The sequence below is a fragment of the Enhydra lutris genome, unplaced genomic scaffold (assembly GCF_002288905.1).
Source record: "Enhydra lutris kenyoni isolate GAN:26980312 unplaced genomic scaffold, ASM228890v2 scaffoldscaffold12, whole genome shotgun sequence".
NCBI classification, from domain to species: Eukaryota; Metazoa; Chordata; class Mammalia; order Carnivora; family Mustelidae; genus Enhydra; species Enhydra lutris.
In genome coordinates this window covers 15,221,867-15,235,010 of record NW_019154096.1, presented here as the reverse complement: position 1 = coordinate 15,235,010, position 13,144 = coordinate 15,221,867, and the positions used below count along the sequence as shown (strand labels likewise).

Below are 13,144 nucleotides of genomic sequence, written 5' to 3'. Positions count from 1 at the left end.
TTAAATAACTCTACATCCATTAGGCACACAAGAACTCAATAGTTATCAACAGTAAGTATCTTTAATTATCCTCCTTCCCAAAGGAAAGATAAGATAAATAAATAAGTCATTATTATTTTTTTAAGTGTCAACTTTAATTTGAATTTTTTCCATGTAACTTCTTCTAAGGACTATATAAAAAGCAACTTGATATATTTAAAGTCATAGTTTACAATAAGGTATTCATTTTCTACCTGCTGAAAATTCAAGAAGTCTCTTATCTATTTACAGAAAGAATATTCCTGAAGTAGTGTGTGATAGAAACAAATATAAACTGTGATGGCAGAGTGTGTAGAAGTCACATATTCATGTTTTTACTCAACTGTATTAGAGTTTGACTTGAAGTAATGATGGTAAAAATCATAAACTCTGGAAAAATAGTTTTTAAAATGTGTTTGGAAGGCACTGAAAAGGAATCAAAACTTGGCATAAATTGGAGTGAATTCAACTTTTGAAACAACTAAAAATCATAAGATGAGATCTCTATTTATAAGACAGGTACTGTCATACAATTCATGGAGACAGTCACAATGTTATTGTCTTGAGGTCAGAGGATCACGTTTGGGGCTGTAAGAGTGGCTGGATATTCAGGGATGAATCACTGAAAGGAGGGAACCACAAATAAAGCACTGAAGTCAATCTAACAACTCCCCACAAACCTTAGCTGAGCCCTGAACTATGTGTGTTTGCAGGGGGAAACACACATAGTTTGTGTGTGTTTGAAACACCAAGGAGGCCAGAGGGAAATAACAGGTAAAAAAATCAAAAGCTGAGAGGAAAGTTCAGCAGTGCCTGTTGCAAGGAAGACAATCACCACATCAGGGAGGCTTGGTAAACATCTTTGGCTTTTTATTAACTCTACAAGAACTGCATCTTAGAAGTTACAGCTGTGTCCCAAGTCTAAAGGGATTACTCTTGGAATAAGGACAAAACTGAAACAGACTTGCCATTGAAAACCTAAAACCATGTCCCTACAAGATCAGTCTTTGTAGCATATTACTCATAATATCCAATATTTAATTTAAATTTGACATATAATTTAAAAATTACTAGTACACACAAGAGGAAAAACAAAATCTGACTTGCAGTCCAAAGGAAAAGTTATGTAATATGTAAAAGTTATGTAATAAAAACAAGAGGGGCGCCTGGGTGGCTCAGTGGGTTAAAGCCTCTGCCTTCGGCTCAGGTCATGATCCCAGGGTCCTGGGATCGAGCCCCGCATTGGGCTCTCTGCTCAGCAGGGAGCCTGCTTCCTCCTCTCTTTCTCTGCCTGCCTCTCTACTTACTTGTGATCTGTCAAATAAATAAATAAAATCTTTAAAAAAAAAAAACCATAGATGACTCAGATGTTGGATTTACTGGACTTTAAAATAACTATGATAAATATGTTAAAGATCTGAAGGAAAAGATAGATAAAATCAGTAAGGCAAAAAAAAAGAAAAAAATTCAGGAGAAATAAAGAAATCTTTTAAAAAAATAAATCTTAGAACTAAAAAAACAATATCTAAAGTTTTTTAAAAATCACTTGATGGGATAAAGAACAGATTGAAGGCAAAGTGAGAAAGAATTGGTGAACTTGAAGTCATTATAAAAATCATCCAAACTGTAGAACAGAAAGCAAAAAGGTTAAAAATCAAGTTAACACCATGTTAACAACCTGTGGAATACTAGCAAGCAGCCCAAGAAGCAGAGGAGAAAGAGAATGGAGTAGAAAAGATTTCCACTTCAATCATAAACTGCAAGCCCTGGACTCAGGAGGCACAGCACACCCCATGGAGGATAGATATGAAGAAAACCACACAGAGGCACATCATACCAAAGCTGCTAAATATCAAAGATAAGGAAAAAAATCTAGACAGCCAGAGAAGAAGACACATTATAAATAGAAAAATAATGATGAGACTGTAATCAAATTTATTATCTGAAACACTGGAGGCCAGGGGTACCTGGGTGGCTCAGTCATTTAAGCCTCTGCCTTCAGCTCAAGTCGTGATCCCGGGGTCCTGCGGTCGAGTCCCGCATCGGGCTCCCTGCTTAAGGGTGAGTTTGCTTCTCCCTCTGCCCCTCCCCCTGCTCATGCTTTCTCACTCTGTCTTTCAAATAAATAAATAAAATCTTTTAAAAAGAGAAAAAGAAAAGAAACACTGGAGGCCAAAAGGCAATGGAACATTTTTCAGGTACTAAATGAAAAATATCTGTTAACCTAGAACTTATATCCTGTAAACAAATTCATAATAAGAGCAAAATGCAGTTTCAGATAAGCAATACTTGAGAAAACATCAAACCCACACTAAAAGAAATACTGAAGGAAGTTGTTCATTCTGAAGGGAAATGATAGCAAATGGAAATGTGGATCTAAAAAAGGGAAAGAAGAGTTGGAAGTAATACATAAGCAGATCAATATAGAGCACATTTTTGCTTTTTAGAGATTCTTTAAAATTTGATTAAAGAAAATATCAATCTATTAGGTTTGTAGTAGAGGTTAAATATCTAATACTTATAGCACAAAAGATAAAAGTAATAGTGTAAATGGAAATATAGCAGAATTTCATATTATATGTGAAGTTATATAATATTAATTCAATACATCATATATAATATTACTATGTGATACATGATTGATAACAATATTATGTAGATGTGTTAAATTAAGGATATATATTGTAACACCTAGGGCAACCACTAAAAGAAAAAGAAAAAAGATTGATTTAAAAAGCCAAAGGAGGGGGCGCCTGGGTGGCTCAGTGTGTTAAGCCGCTGCCTTCGGCTCAGGTCATGATCTCAGGGTCCTGGGATCGAGTCCCGCGTCGGGCTCTCTGCTCAGCAGGGAGCTTGCTTCTCTCTCTCTCTCTCTCTCTCTCTCTGCCTGCCTCTCCATCTACTTGTGATCTCTCTCTGTCAAATAAATAAATAAAATCTTTAAAAAAAAAAAAAAGCCAAAGGAGGAGATAACCAATGATATGTGTAATGATTCAGTGATTAGAACACTAAATAATGCTCAGTTAACCCAAAGGAAGGCAAAAAAGGAGGGACAAAAAAACCCACAAAGAACAGAGTGGGAAAATACACAACAAATAGCATAAGGGTGTGTGTTCTAGGCTCAGAGAGGAAGCCATGGTTTTCTAAGCAGAGAGAACAACAGAAGGATTTTGCCTTATTTTAGTTTAATTTACACATACAGAATGAATGACAGGGACAGCAAAGAAGGGAATTAGGAAGAGATACTTCTCTCTCCTATACATAAATGGCAGAAACGAGTTCTAGATCATGAAAGGAGATTGTTTGACAGTAGAGGGAATCCGATTCCTCAGCTGGAGGCAAGGAGAAGTATAAATGAAGAGTCCAGACATTGGCTTGTGTGTGACCTCCAGTAGGTTCCATGAACTTGAGTAGGTACCTCTACCCTCTGGAGGAGCTTTCTTATCTGTAAGTAGAACTCTGGTGTCTTTCTCACGAGTCGAAACGATTCAGTAAGTTTACAAGTACAGTGTGCCTGTAACAACAGGGGTTTTTCAAAAAATGGTATAACACTCCCTCCTTGATCAAATCTGTACCACTGAACACACACACAATGAGGATACAGTCAGAAGTTTTGGTAAAAAATGCAGATATGAGAAGAGCATTACTGTTGGATGGCAGTTGCTGCCCTTTGACTTCTCTCTGGCCGTGTTACAGCTCTCCCCTCCTGGAGAAGTACCTGCTTTGTGTTTCATTGTTTTCAGTTTTTGGTGAAATATACATCCTCTTTTACATCCATGATATAGGAAAAGAGTTCTCTCTGCTTGATTTCCTTTTTCTTCTCTAGAGTGAGATTTATTTATTTATTTATTTTTTGCTTAGAGAGAAGGAAAGAAAGGAACCTACAGAATACATGTCAAAATAAATGTCCATTTTAAAAAGTATTTCCCACGTCAAGAATTTGTATCACTCCAGTATTGGCTTTGAGCAAGTTCAGCCTGTTAAAAACATATTCTGGGTGCAGTGTTCTTAGAGGTGATGCCTTCATGTCCTATTCCATGCTTTTCGGCAAAACAGGACCTGAAAGAAAGCCTTTTTGACCTTCGAGTGTGCAAGGTTTTGCTCTTAGGCTAACACGAGAGAGCATTTTGTCCAGCCAGTAAGGCACAGTTTCCCACCTCAGTAATAAGATTACTGTCACCGAGGTGAAATATGAGATCTGGATGAGCCAGTTGGCTTTGCTTCAGAATTCTCCCCAAGGGGATACTTGTTCATTATGTTAGTGCTTTAAAAATCAGGGGAATTGGGGGGAGGGAACCCATGCAATTTCCCTTCCCTCCCATAACGTTACTATGGCAACTCAGCATCCCTCTCTCCCTCTCTGCTATCCAAGCACACATGCCACCATTCGTGAGACGGCCTCCCTGGCACCCCAGGAATTGCCTTTGTCAAGCATTTGCCATCCAGAGGTCGGCACTGTCATATACAGTTGAAGAACTGCTTTTTGGTCCCGGACCCATTCTAAGTAACACTGTGCTGGGAGTAGGTTAGATTCCTCATTTTGTATTGGAAAAAAGCACTGCTCTAGTTTCAGGGAAAGGAGTACACCAGATCGCCGCTGTGTTCCAAACCACGGGATCCACAGGAGCTCCCTTTGTTAAACTTGTAGTATTCTAAGTAAGAGGAAAATATCTTATTTAGAACAACTCTCTGATATTTTGCTTACTCTGAGAGTGAGAAAGACTCGTCAGTCTTTCGTCACATTTTAAAATCATTTTTTTATTGAGAGTTTTATTTTTCTGGAAAGAAAGACAAAATATAGCACTCCTGAAGTACAAGGTAAATCTAGTCCTAAACAAAAAGGATAACAAGGAAAGGGATTTTTAACCAGCTAACCAGAAAACCTTTTTTGAAAGACTAGTGCCCAAACCCATTTACTTGGTCTCTCCATGCGTTCATTCACTCATTTCCATTAAGCCACTTTCACGGATACAGTACTGAGTTACCCTCCCTGTGACAATCAAATATCCCTTAAACTAAGTGGCCTTGTGCTCAGAAGTAGACTCGTTGAAAGGATAATGCCTGTTCACAAAGGACTAAGACTCAGCAAAAAGTTCAAGGTTCCTCAAAAGAAGTTCAGATAAAATAAGGCAGATGCCCTGCAAATGGGATGCTTGTGTCCAGTTTTGGAAAAACCTCCTAAGAACACAGGACTTTCAAACGGTACACACGGGGATCTTGGAGAAAGTGGAAGGGGAGTCTGTGCAGGTACCCTGTGTGGGTAATGCAGAGAAGCAAGAAGACAAAGAGCTACAGAGGGTTTGTGGACTGGGTGGGAAGGAGGGGCACTCAGGGAAGGCTGTCCCTGTTAACCTGGGGAACAGAGGCTTGGCCGGGGAACGAGTGGCAGTTGTGGATGGTCCCCGAACGCAGGGCTCCAGAAGCGTGAATGATAAACCTCACCCATTTCGAAGCAAAAGAAATTAGTTTGAAATTTAAATTTTTTAAAAGACCATTTATTTGAGAAAGATTGAGAGCACAAGAGAGGGGAAGGGCAGAGGGAGGAGAAGCAGGCTCCCCGCCGAGCAGAGAGCCCGACACAGGGCTGGATCCCAGGACCCTGGGATCATGATCTGAGCCAAAGGCAGCTGCTTCAGCTACTGAGCCACCCAGGTCCCCTGGAAATTTAAATATTTAATTTTTGTCCAAAATATCGGTATCAAGTCAACTCTGTGCTGGCTAATCTTCCTTTTTTTTTTTTTTTTTTTTTTTAAACTGAACTAAGTGTGAAGCAGGACATGGCAGATACCCTTCAGTCTCACTGCAGGCTGGCCGGGCAGCTGTCTTCTTTGTCACTATAAACACCATGACGCTGAAGACCTTGCATTAACTATGGGCACCAGCTCTCCACTGACCTGTGAATGTCCCCGCAGCCGGACTGGGCAGTCATGACATCTTGTACAGCTCCCTGATGAGGCAGCTCTCCGGCTGGGATCCTGGCTGTTTGAAGTCCTGCACTTTTGAAAAGTTGCAGAGCAAATTTGCAGAAGATCCAAAGGAGACAGCTACTCACGATCAGTGTTAAAAATACTGCAAGTCAAAGTCCAGTTGAAAAAGCCATGCTTCAGGTCGATCATTGCAGTTAGCTGGGAACTGAAGATCTCAACCCTGGGGAAGCAGCTGACTTGATCATTGAAACCAGGTGATAATAAGAACAATGGCTAGGGACAATGGCATGTCACCGCTCTTGCGCTGATGAAAAAATTACCTTCCTCAGCCGCGTCTCTGGAGTCAATGAGTTTTTAATAAATAAACACCAGAGATCAGAGGCAGCAGCTGCAGAATGTAGATAAAGGAAGGTTCAGGGTGGCTGGAAGTTTGAGCCGAGGGTCTTTGTCCTAATAACTCCTCCCAAGACATGCCTTGTCTGTCCCGCACCGTCTGGCCTAGTTCTGCAGTCAGCCTGTGCCTCCTCGGATGAGTCACTGAACCTGTTGGAACCCTTCGAGTCTTCATGTATCACATGAAGATTGTGCCTTCTGTATCGGAGTAGTTGTGAGGATCGGATGGTTTCAAGCTTGGATTGGCTTCACAATGATCTGAGAGAAGAGAAAAGGTCAGTCACATGGAGACATCAGGCTTGATCAGGAAGGTGGCGGCTGACGCTGAGCACCACACACCAAGAGGCCCATTACCCCATTCAGTCTGCTTTAATCTGAAATAGGTTTGAAATTTTCCATAATTAAAACTTAAAAAAAAATGAAACGGGTAAAAATGTACGTCTGTAAGGAACAGTATGTTTCAAAGGATCGAGGAGTCGAGGTTTTGCACTTAACGAGCCAGACACTTTGCCTTCAGTATGTAGGAGTTTGTTTGGGGGAAGGTAATCTTCAAGGATAAATGAGTTGGGCTAAAATAATTATTTTTTCTGTGTGACCTTAGTTTGAACACGTCTGCACGTTTTCTGTCACCTCTTGTGTCTTAGAATCTACTTACGTGAAAATGAAAGAAACAGATTTGACCTTTCATTTCATAAAAGACAATATAAATGGGTCTGTGTGGAGTGTTTCTGTGTGTGTGGTAGAGGATAGAGGTAATGATTATTTGTCCTTCAGATATTTTCACATTTTACATTCTTGGGAAGACCCTTGGACATTATAGTGATTTTTATTTTTTTAATCTGTTTTTATTAGCAAAATGCTCTTTCCAACTTAAAAGTCTATACATTGCTTTACTTTGGTTTATAAGAGCAAATGTTTTAAATCAGCATAAAAGGCAGAATGCTTTCATGTTCACAGCATGATCAAATGAGGTCATGCCATGCTTGTGATTCAAATTTCATATTTTAAGGACTTAATTCTGGGATGTGTCTGGTAGGTTAGAAATAGGATTGTACCTCACCAAATATACATTAGGATAATTATGGTTATTTTCAAGATCTGCTCATACAATCTAGAAGTGATTTGAACACACTGAATTACATTCTGATGTACTTTAAAATGTAACTGTCTTTTGGGTAGGCGTTGTCAACCGTGGGAATCTTCAAGTTGGGGAACACGTAAGGTGGGTGTGTAAAAACTCTCCCTGGAGTTTGGGGCCACTTAGATAGTTTTGAGTGAATAACTTTCCACTCCTCGGTTCCCGGGCTTTCCCACCAAACATGTAGTACAACAGTCCTTCTACCCTAGCACTAAAGAAAGACATAACTAACTCTCACACACCTGGCCCCAGGGTGGAAAACCTGGGGACAAAGGGGGACAGAGTAGAGCAAGGCAAAGAGTTCAGGATATCAGTGTCATGTTCACAACGGTGTGACTCTAATGACTGAGCAACAAATTCTTCCGTTCATTGGATGGTTAGAAATCCTGCTGCTGCTGCTAACAAAAATGAAGGACCTAAAGGAGTTGTATTATGATGCATCATTGAAAAAAATCTTTGCGGTATAGGCAATTTTGGCATGTAATTCAGGAGTTCACGGAATTAGTGACACTGCTTTAACAAAGTTCATCTACTTACTTACGCAGAGGAGACGTCTCAGCACTAACATTGATGAAAACAAACATTGGGATGGTGTTTGTACCAAAAATAATAAAATGCCTGGGGATAAACTTAACCAAGAAGGTGAAAGAGCTGTACTCTGAAAACTATAAAACACGGATGAAATAAATTGAAGATGATACAAATAAATGGAAAGATATTCCATGCTCATGGATTGGAAGAACAAATATTGTTAAAATGTCCATATTACCCAAAGCAATATACAGGTTTAATGCAGTCCCTATCAAAATACCAACAGCATTTTTCACTAGAGCAAATAATCCTAACATTTGTCCAGAACCACAAAAGACCTCAAATAGTGAAAATAATCTTGGAAAAGAAAAATGGAGGCATCACAATCCCAGATTTCAAGATATTCTACAAAGCTGTAGTAATCACAACAGTATGATACTGGCACCAAAATAGACACATATATCAATGGAACAGAACAGAGAGCCCAGAAATAAACCCGTAATTATATGGTCAATTCATCTTTGACAAAGGAGGCAAGAATATGCAATGGGAAAAATCTCTTCAACAAATAGTGTTGGAAAAACTGGACAGCTACATACAGAAGAATGAACCTGGACTACCTTCTTATACCATACACAGAAATAAACTCAAAAATTAAGGACATAAATGTGAGGCCTGGAACCATGGAAACCTGGAAGAGAGCATAGACAATAATTTCTCCGACATTGGCAATAGCAACATTTTTCTAGATTCATCACCTGGGCAAGGAAAAAAAAGAGCAAAAATAAACTGTTGGAACTACATCAAAATAACAAGCTTCTGCATAGAAAAGTAAACAACAAAACTAAAAGTCAATCTAATGAATGGGAGAAAATGTAAATGACACCTCTGATCAAGGGTTAGTATCCAAAATATACAAAGAATTTATACTTCGACACCAGAAAACAAATAATACAATTAAAAAATGGGAGAAGACATGAACAGACATTTCTACAAAGAAGACATCCAGTTGGCCAACAGACACATGAAAAGATGCCCAACATCACTCATCATCAGGAAAATGCTAATCAAAACTAAAATGATATATCTCACACCTGTCAGAATGGCTATAATCAAAAACACAAAGAGACAACAAATGTTGGTGAGGGTGTGGAGGAAAAGAAACCCTTCGACACTGTTGGTGGGAATGCAGACTGTTGCAGCCACTCTGGAAAACTGTGGCGTTTCCTCAAGAGGTTAAAAATAGAGCTATCCTATGACTCAGCAGTTTTACTACTAGATATTTACCCCAAAGATACAAATGTAAAGATCCAAAGAGGCACATGGACCTCAATATTCATAGCAGCATTGTCCACAATAGTCAAACTATGGAAAGAACCTCGATGTCCGTTGACAGATGAATGGATAAAGAAGATGTGGTCCATATATACAATGGAATATTACTCAGCCATCAGAAAGGATAAATACTTAGCATTTACATTGAGATGGATGGAATTGGAGGGTATTATGCTGAGGGAAATAATTCAGTCAGAGAAAGACATTTATCATATGGTTTCACTCGTATGTGGAATATAAGAAATAGTGCAGTGGATCACAGGAAAAGGGAGGGCAAATTGAATGGGAAGCAACCCGAGAGGGAGACAAACCATGAGAAATTCTTAACTATAGGAAACAAACTGAGGGTTTCTGGAGAGGCGGTGGGTGAGGGATGGGGTAGTTGGGTGATGGACGTTAAGAAGGGCACGTGATATGATGAGAGTGGGAGTTACATGCAACTCATGAATTATTGAACTCTACATCTGAAACTAATGATGTACTATATGTTGGCTAATTGAACTTAAATTTGAAAGAAAATAAAATGAGGTTAATCTTTAAAAAAAATAAATTTCTATAATAAAAGTTTATTTTTTACTCTTTTAAATGGTGGTCATCAAATTACTTATGGTATGTCAATTCCATTGGATATGGAAAGAGTAGTGAAACAATCGTATTTTTAATTGTAAGTATTCTAATATGTGGGAAATTATGCATTTTACAACTGCTTAAACTTTTGAAAAATTTAGTTCTCTACTTAGGAATAGGAAATTATTTTGAGATATGTGAGTAAATGTTTGAAAGTCCCAGGTCCACAACATGTTGGAAGTTACACCGAATCCTGAAGAAGGACACTGCATTTATGGAGTTTCCCATCAAATCTAACTGAAGATGTTGCCTTTGTTCCTCAGGACGGTCTGACGCCCTTGCACTGTGGAGCAAGGAGCGGCCATGAGCAGGTGGTGGAAATGCTGCTCGACCGAGCGGCCCCCATTCTTTCAAAAACCAAGGTAATTTCTTCCCAAGTTTTTGGACGTGGACTGTATTTCACTTTGCATGCCTTTACTTCTGTTGAGCTTATTTAACTGCCTTTGAATCATAGAAAAATGATACCGTTCCAACGTAGCAGTGAAGAGTAGCCTAGTTCAGATCTTGGAGAACCTTAACATTAGTTTGGGTTTCTGAAGCCTTTCGATGGAGTGCGCCCTGCCACAAAGTCGTCTTTGTGTGTGTTGCTTGTTTTTGCTTTATTTTGGGAACACTCACTGCTTGATCTTATTCTGTGAAATTTTCATAGCTCATCAATCATTGCTTATTTGTGAAAGAAAATATAAGATCTATAGTCTCGAAAGTCTGGGGACTGGCTCTCTTTGTCCTGCCCTTTGGTTTATATCTTGAGGGCTTACAGATTATTAAAGAGGATATCATTAAACTGATAAAGGCTGGAAACTTTGGAACGATGGTATCTTGCTTGGGCCTTTGGCGAAGTTGACATATGCAAAAAGAATGCATGATGGTTGCCCCAAAATGAATGTCTTACAAAATGTCTTCTGGATTTTTATGATAAAGCCTTTGACACTATTTAATAAGAGAATATTTGTAAATAAATTTTGAAACATACGGAATACCTGAGTCCCACAATTTTTGTTAATCTGATCAGTGATACTTGGAAGCTGCATTAAGCTTTATAAAGAGCCTTACTTCTAAATGTCATCAAAACAACAAAAACACATGTTACTCCTCTTTGCCAGTACTATGGTCGGTGTTTCCTCAACAGCTCTAGTGGAGATGGACCAGGGTCAAGGTGGTCTGAACAATTCCCTCACTCTTTTGAAATGCAGGGTTTACATTAGTAACCAAGCGAGGTGTTACCAACAGTTTGAAACAGCCACAGTATTTCATTGTATGTGATGACACCTTGGCCTTTTGAGTTCTTCTCATCTAAGCCCTTCTGTTTCTGCTTTATCCTTTCAAGAAGTCTGTATCTATCTTTTTTCCATCTCTACTGCTTTCTTCCAAGTCACCTCACCACTAACTAGAGCCTGCAATAGCTTCCTTACTGGTGCCCCCATCCCGCCATGGTCCTTTCCAGCCCCATTCCCAGTGCACAACAGTCAAAGTAGCCAGATCACGTCAACCAAACCGTGTCACCTCCTGCCTAAAAACCCTTGTTCTCTTCAAAATTAATTTTTATTTCATCAAAACAATAAGGCATAGCTAAAAATAAAATTGCTGTCTCAGTCTTTTCTCCCTTTTGTTCATCTCATTGTCTTTTCTTTCTTTCCAAGATATTTCCTTGATTTTTTTTTTCTTCTGTGCTTATAATGGGCAAGAACACTTTCTTGTTCTCTGATAACTTCTTTTCTTAAAGCATCCAGTTCTTGTTTAATGGATGCAATATAGTCTATTACCTTTCTGAGAACACCCCAGATAATTTCCCTTTAATTTTTTCCTGCCTCTCTTCTATCTCTTATTCCTCACAATATCTTTTTTCTCTGGGTTGGTTTTGTCTCTCTCTTTCATGTTGGGATTTCCCACAGATGTCTGTACCCCACCATCAGTGTCAGGCACTAACATTTGAGTGGAAACTCTATGCGGGTGTAGGCAGGGCTCCACTGGTGGTGGGCCGTACACGTCCCCCCATGTAACGGTTAGTTGCCCTTTTTTTCTGGCAAGTTCAGTTATTTTGAGAGATGAATCTGCCAATGTTTTGCAGTGTAGAAGCTGTGTCAGTACATTCCGAGTAAGAAAAGGGAAAGGGGACTGTCATTCTCCTAGCTCTCTATGCATACATCAATCACGATAGTGATAACGAATACTTACGTGGTGTCTAAGCACTTTACATATATGGACCCACTGAATCCTCACAATGAGGCACCAGTTTTACTGTTAGGCCCTTTTTATAGATGAGGCAACTGAGACCCAAAGAGTTAAAATAACTTTCTCAAGAGAGCTCAGCCCATGTCAGAGCAAGGATTTGAACCTAGGCAGTCTAACTGGAGAGACCACACTCTTGACACCCATGCCAGCCTTCCTTTTTCTGTGAGCACCTGGTATCACTCCAGAGCCTCACCACTGCCACTGCCCGGACTCCTACATCCAGAATCGCTCTGCTTCAGTTTCTCCAGAAACTAAACTCCTGATTTCCTGAAAGGGACAAGGGGGCAATCATCTTGCTTTGCTAGGTCCAAAGGACCTGGAAACCTGACTGCTCCATACACAGGTGAACCAATCCTGCTTTTGACTCCAAGCCTCATCTTTATCTTCCAAGTTGTGTCATGTTTCCATCTGCCCTGCCTTTGGGGCATCTGAGAAATCAATCACCTGAGAAATCAATCACCTGTCTTTATTTGATGGAGCTACATCATTGAGCCTATTGTGTACATCTTTTTCCAGTTCTGTATTCAGTGACATCATGTTGATGGCTCGAAATCAGTCATAGTGGGGTTCTTCGCACCATGGGGATTGGCAAATGCCACATATTGGGGTTTTTCTTTTTTTTCTTTTTTTTTTTTTAAGATTTTATTTATTTATTTGACAGAGAGAGAGAACAGAAGTAGGCAGAGAGGCAGGCAGAGAGAGAGGGGGAAGCAGGCTCCTCACTGACCAGAGAGCCCAACACGGGGCCCGATCCCAGGACCCTGAGATCATGACCCAAGCTGAAGGCAGAGGCTCAACCCACTAAGCCAAACCAGGTGCCCCGGGGTTTTTCTTTTTCAAAGAGCTGTTGTTAAACATTAACCAGTAACACCGCTGATGTACCCTTCCACAGAAGCTTAGCATTCTACTTTCTCTCTTCTGCTGGATGTGTTAACACACTAAA

General features: G+C 39.7%; 1 protein-coding gene across 1 annotated transcript in view; it reads left to right on the top strand.

Annotated features, from left to right (window-relative positions):
* Positions 1-13,144, top strand: part of LOC111144687 (ankyrin 3) — a 334,097-nt gene that overhangs the window by 158,481 nt on the left and 162,472 nt on the right. The window contains exon 9 of the mRNA XM_022499108.1: positions 10,233-10,331. Coding sequence (XP_022354816.1) covers positions 10,233-10,331 — 99 coding nt within the window. The remainder of the gene's footprint in view (positions 1-10,232; positions 10,332-13,144) is intronic.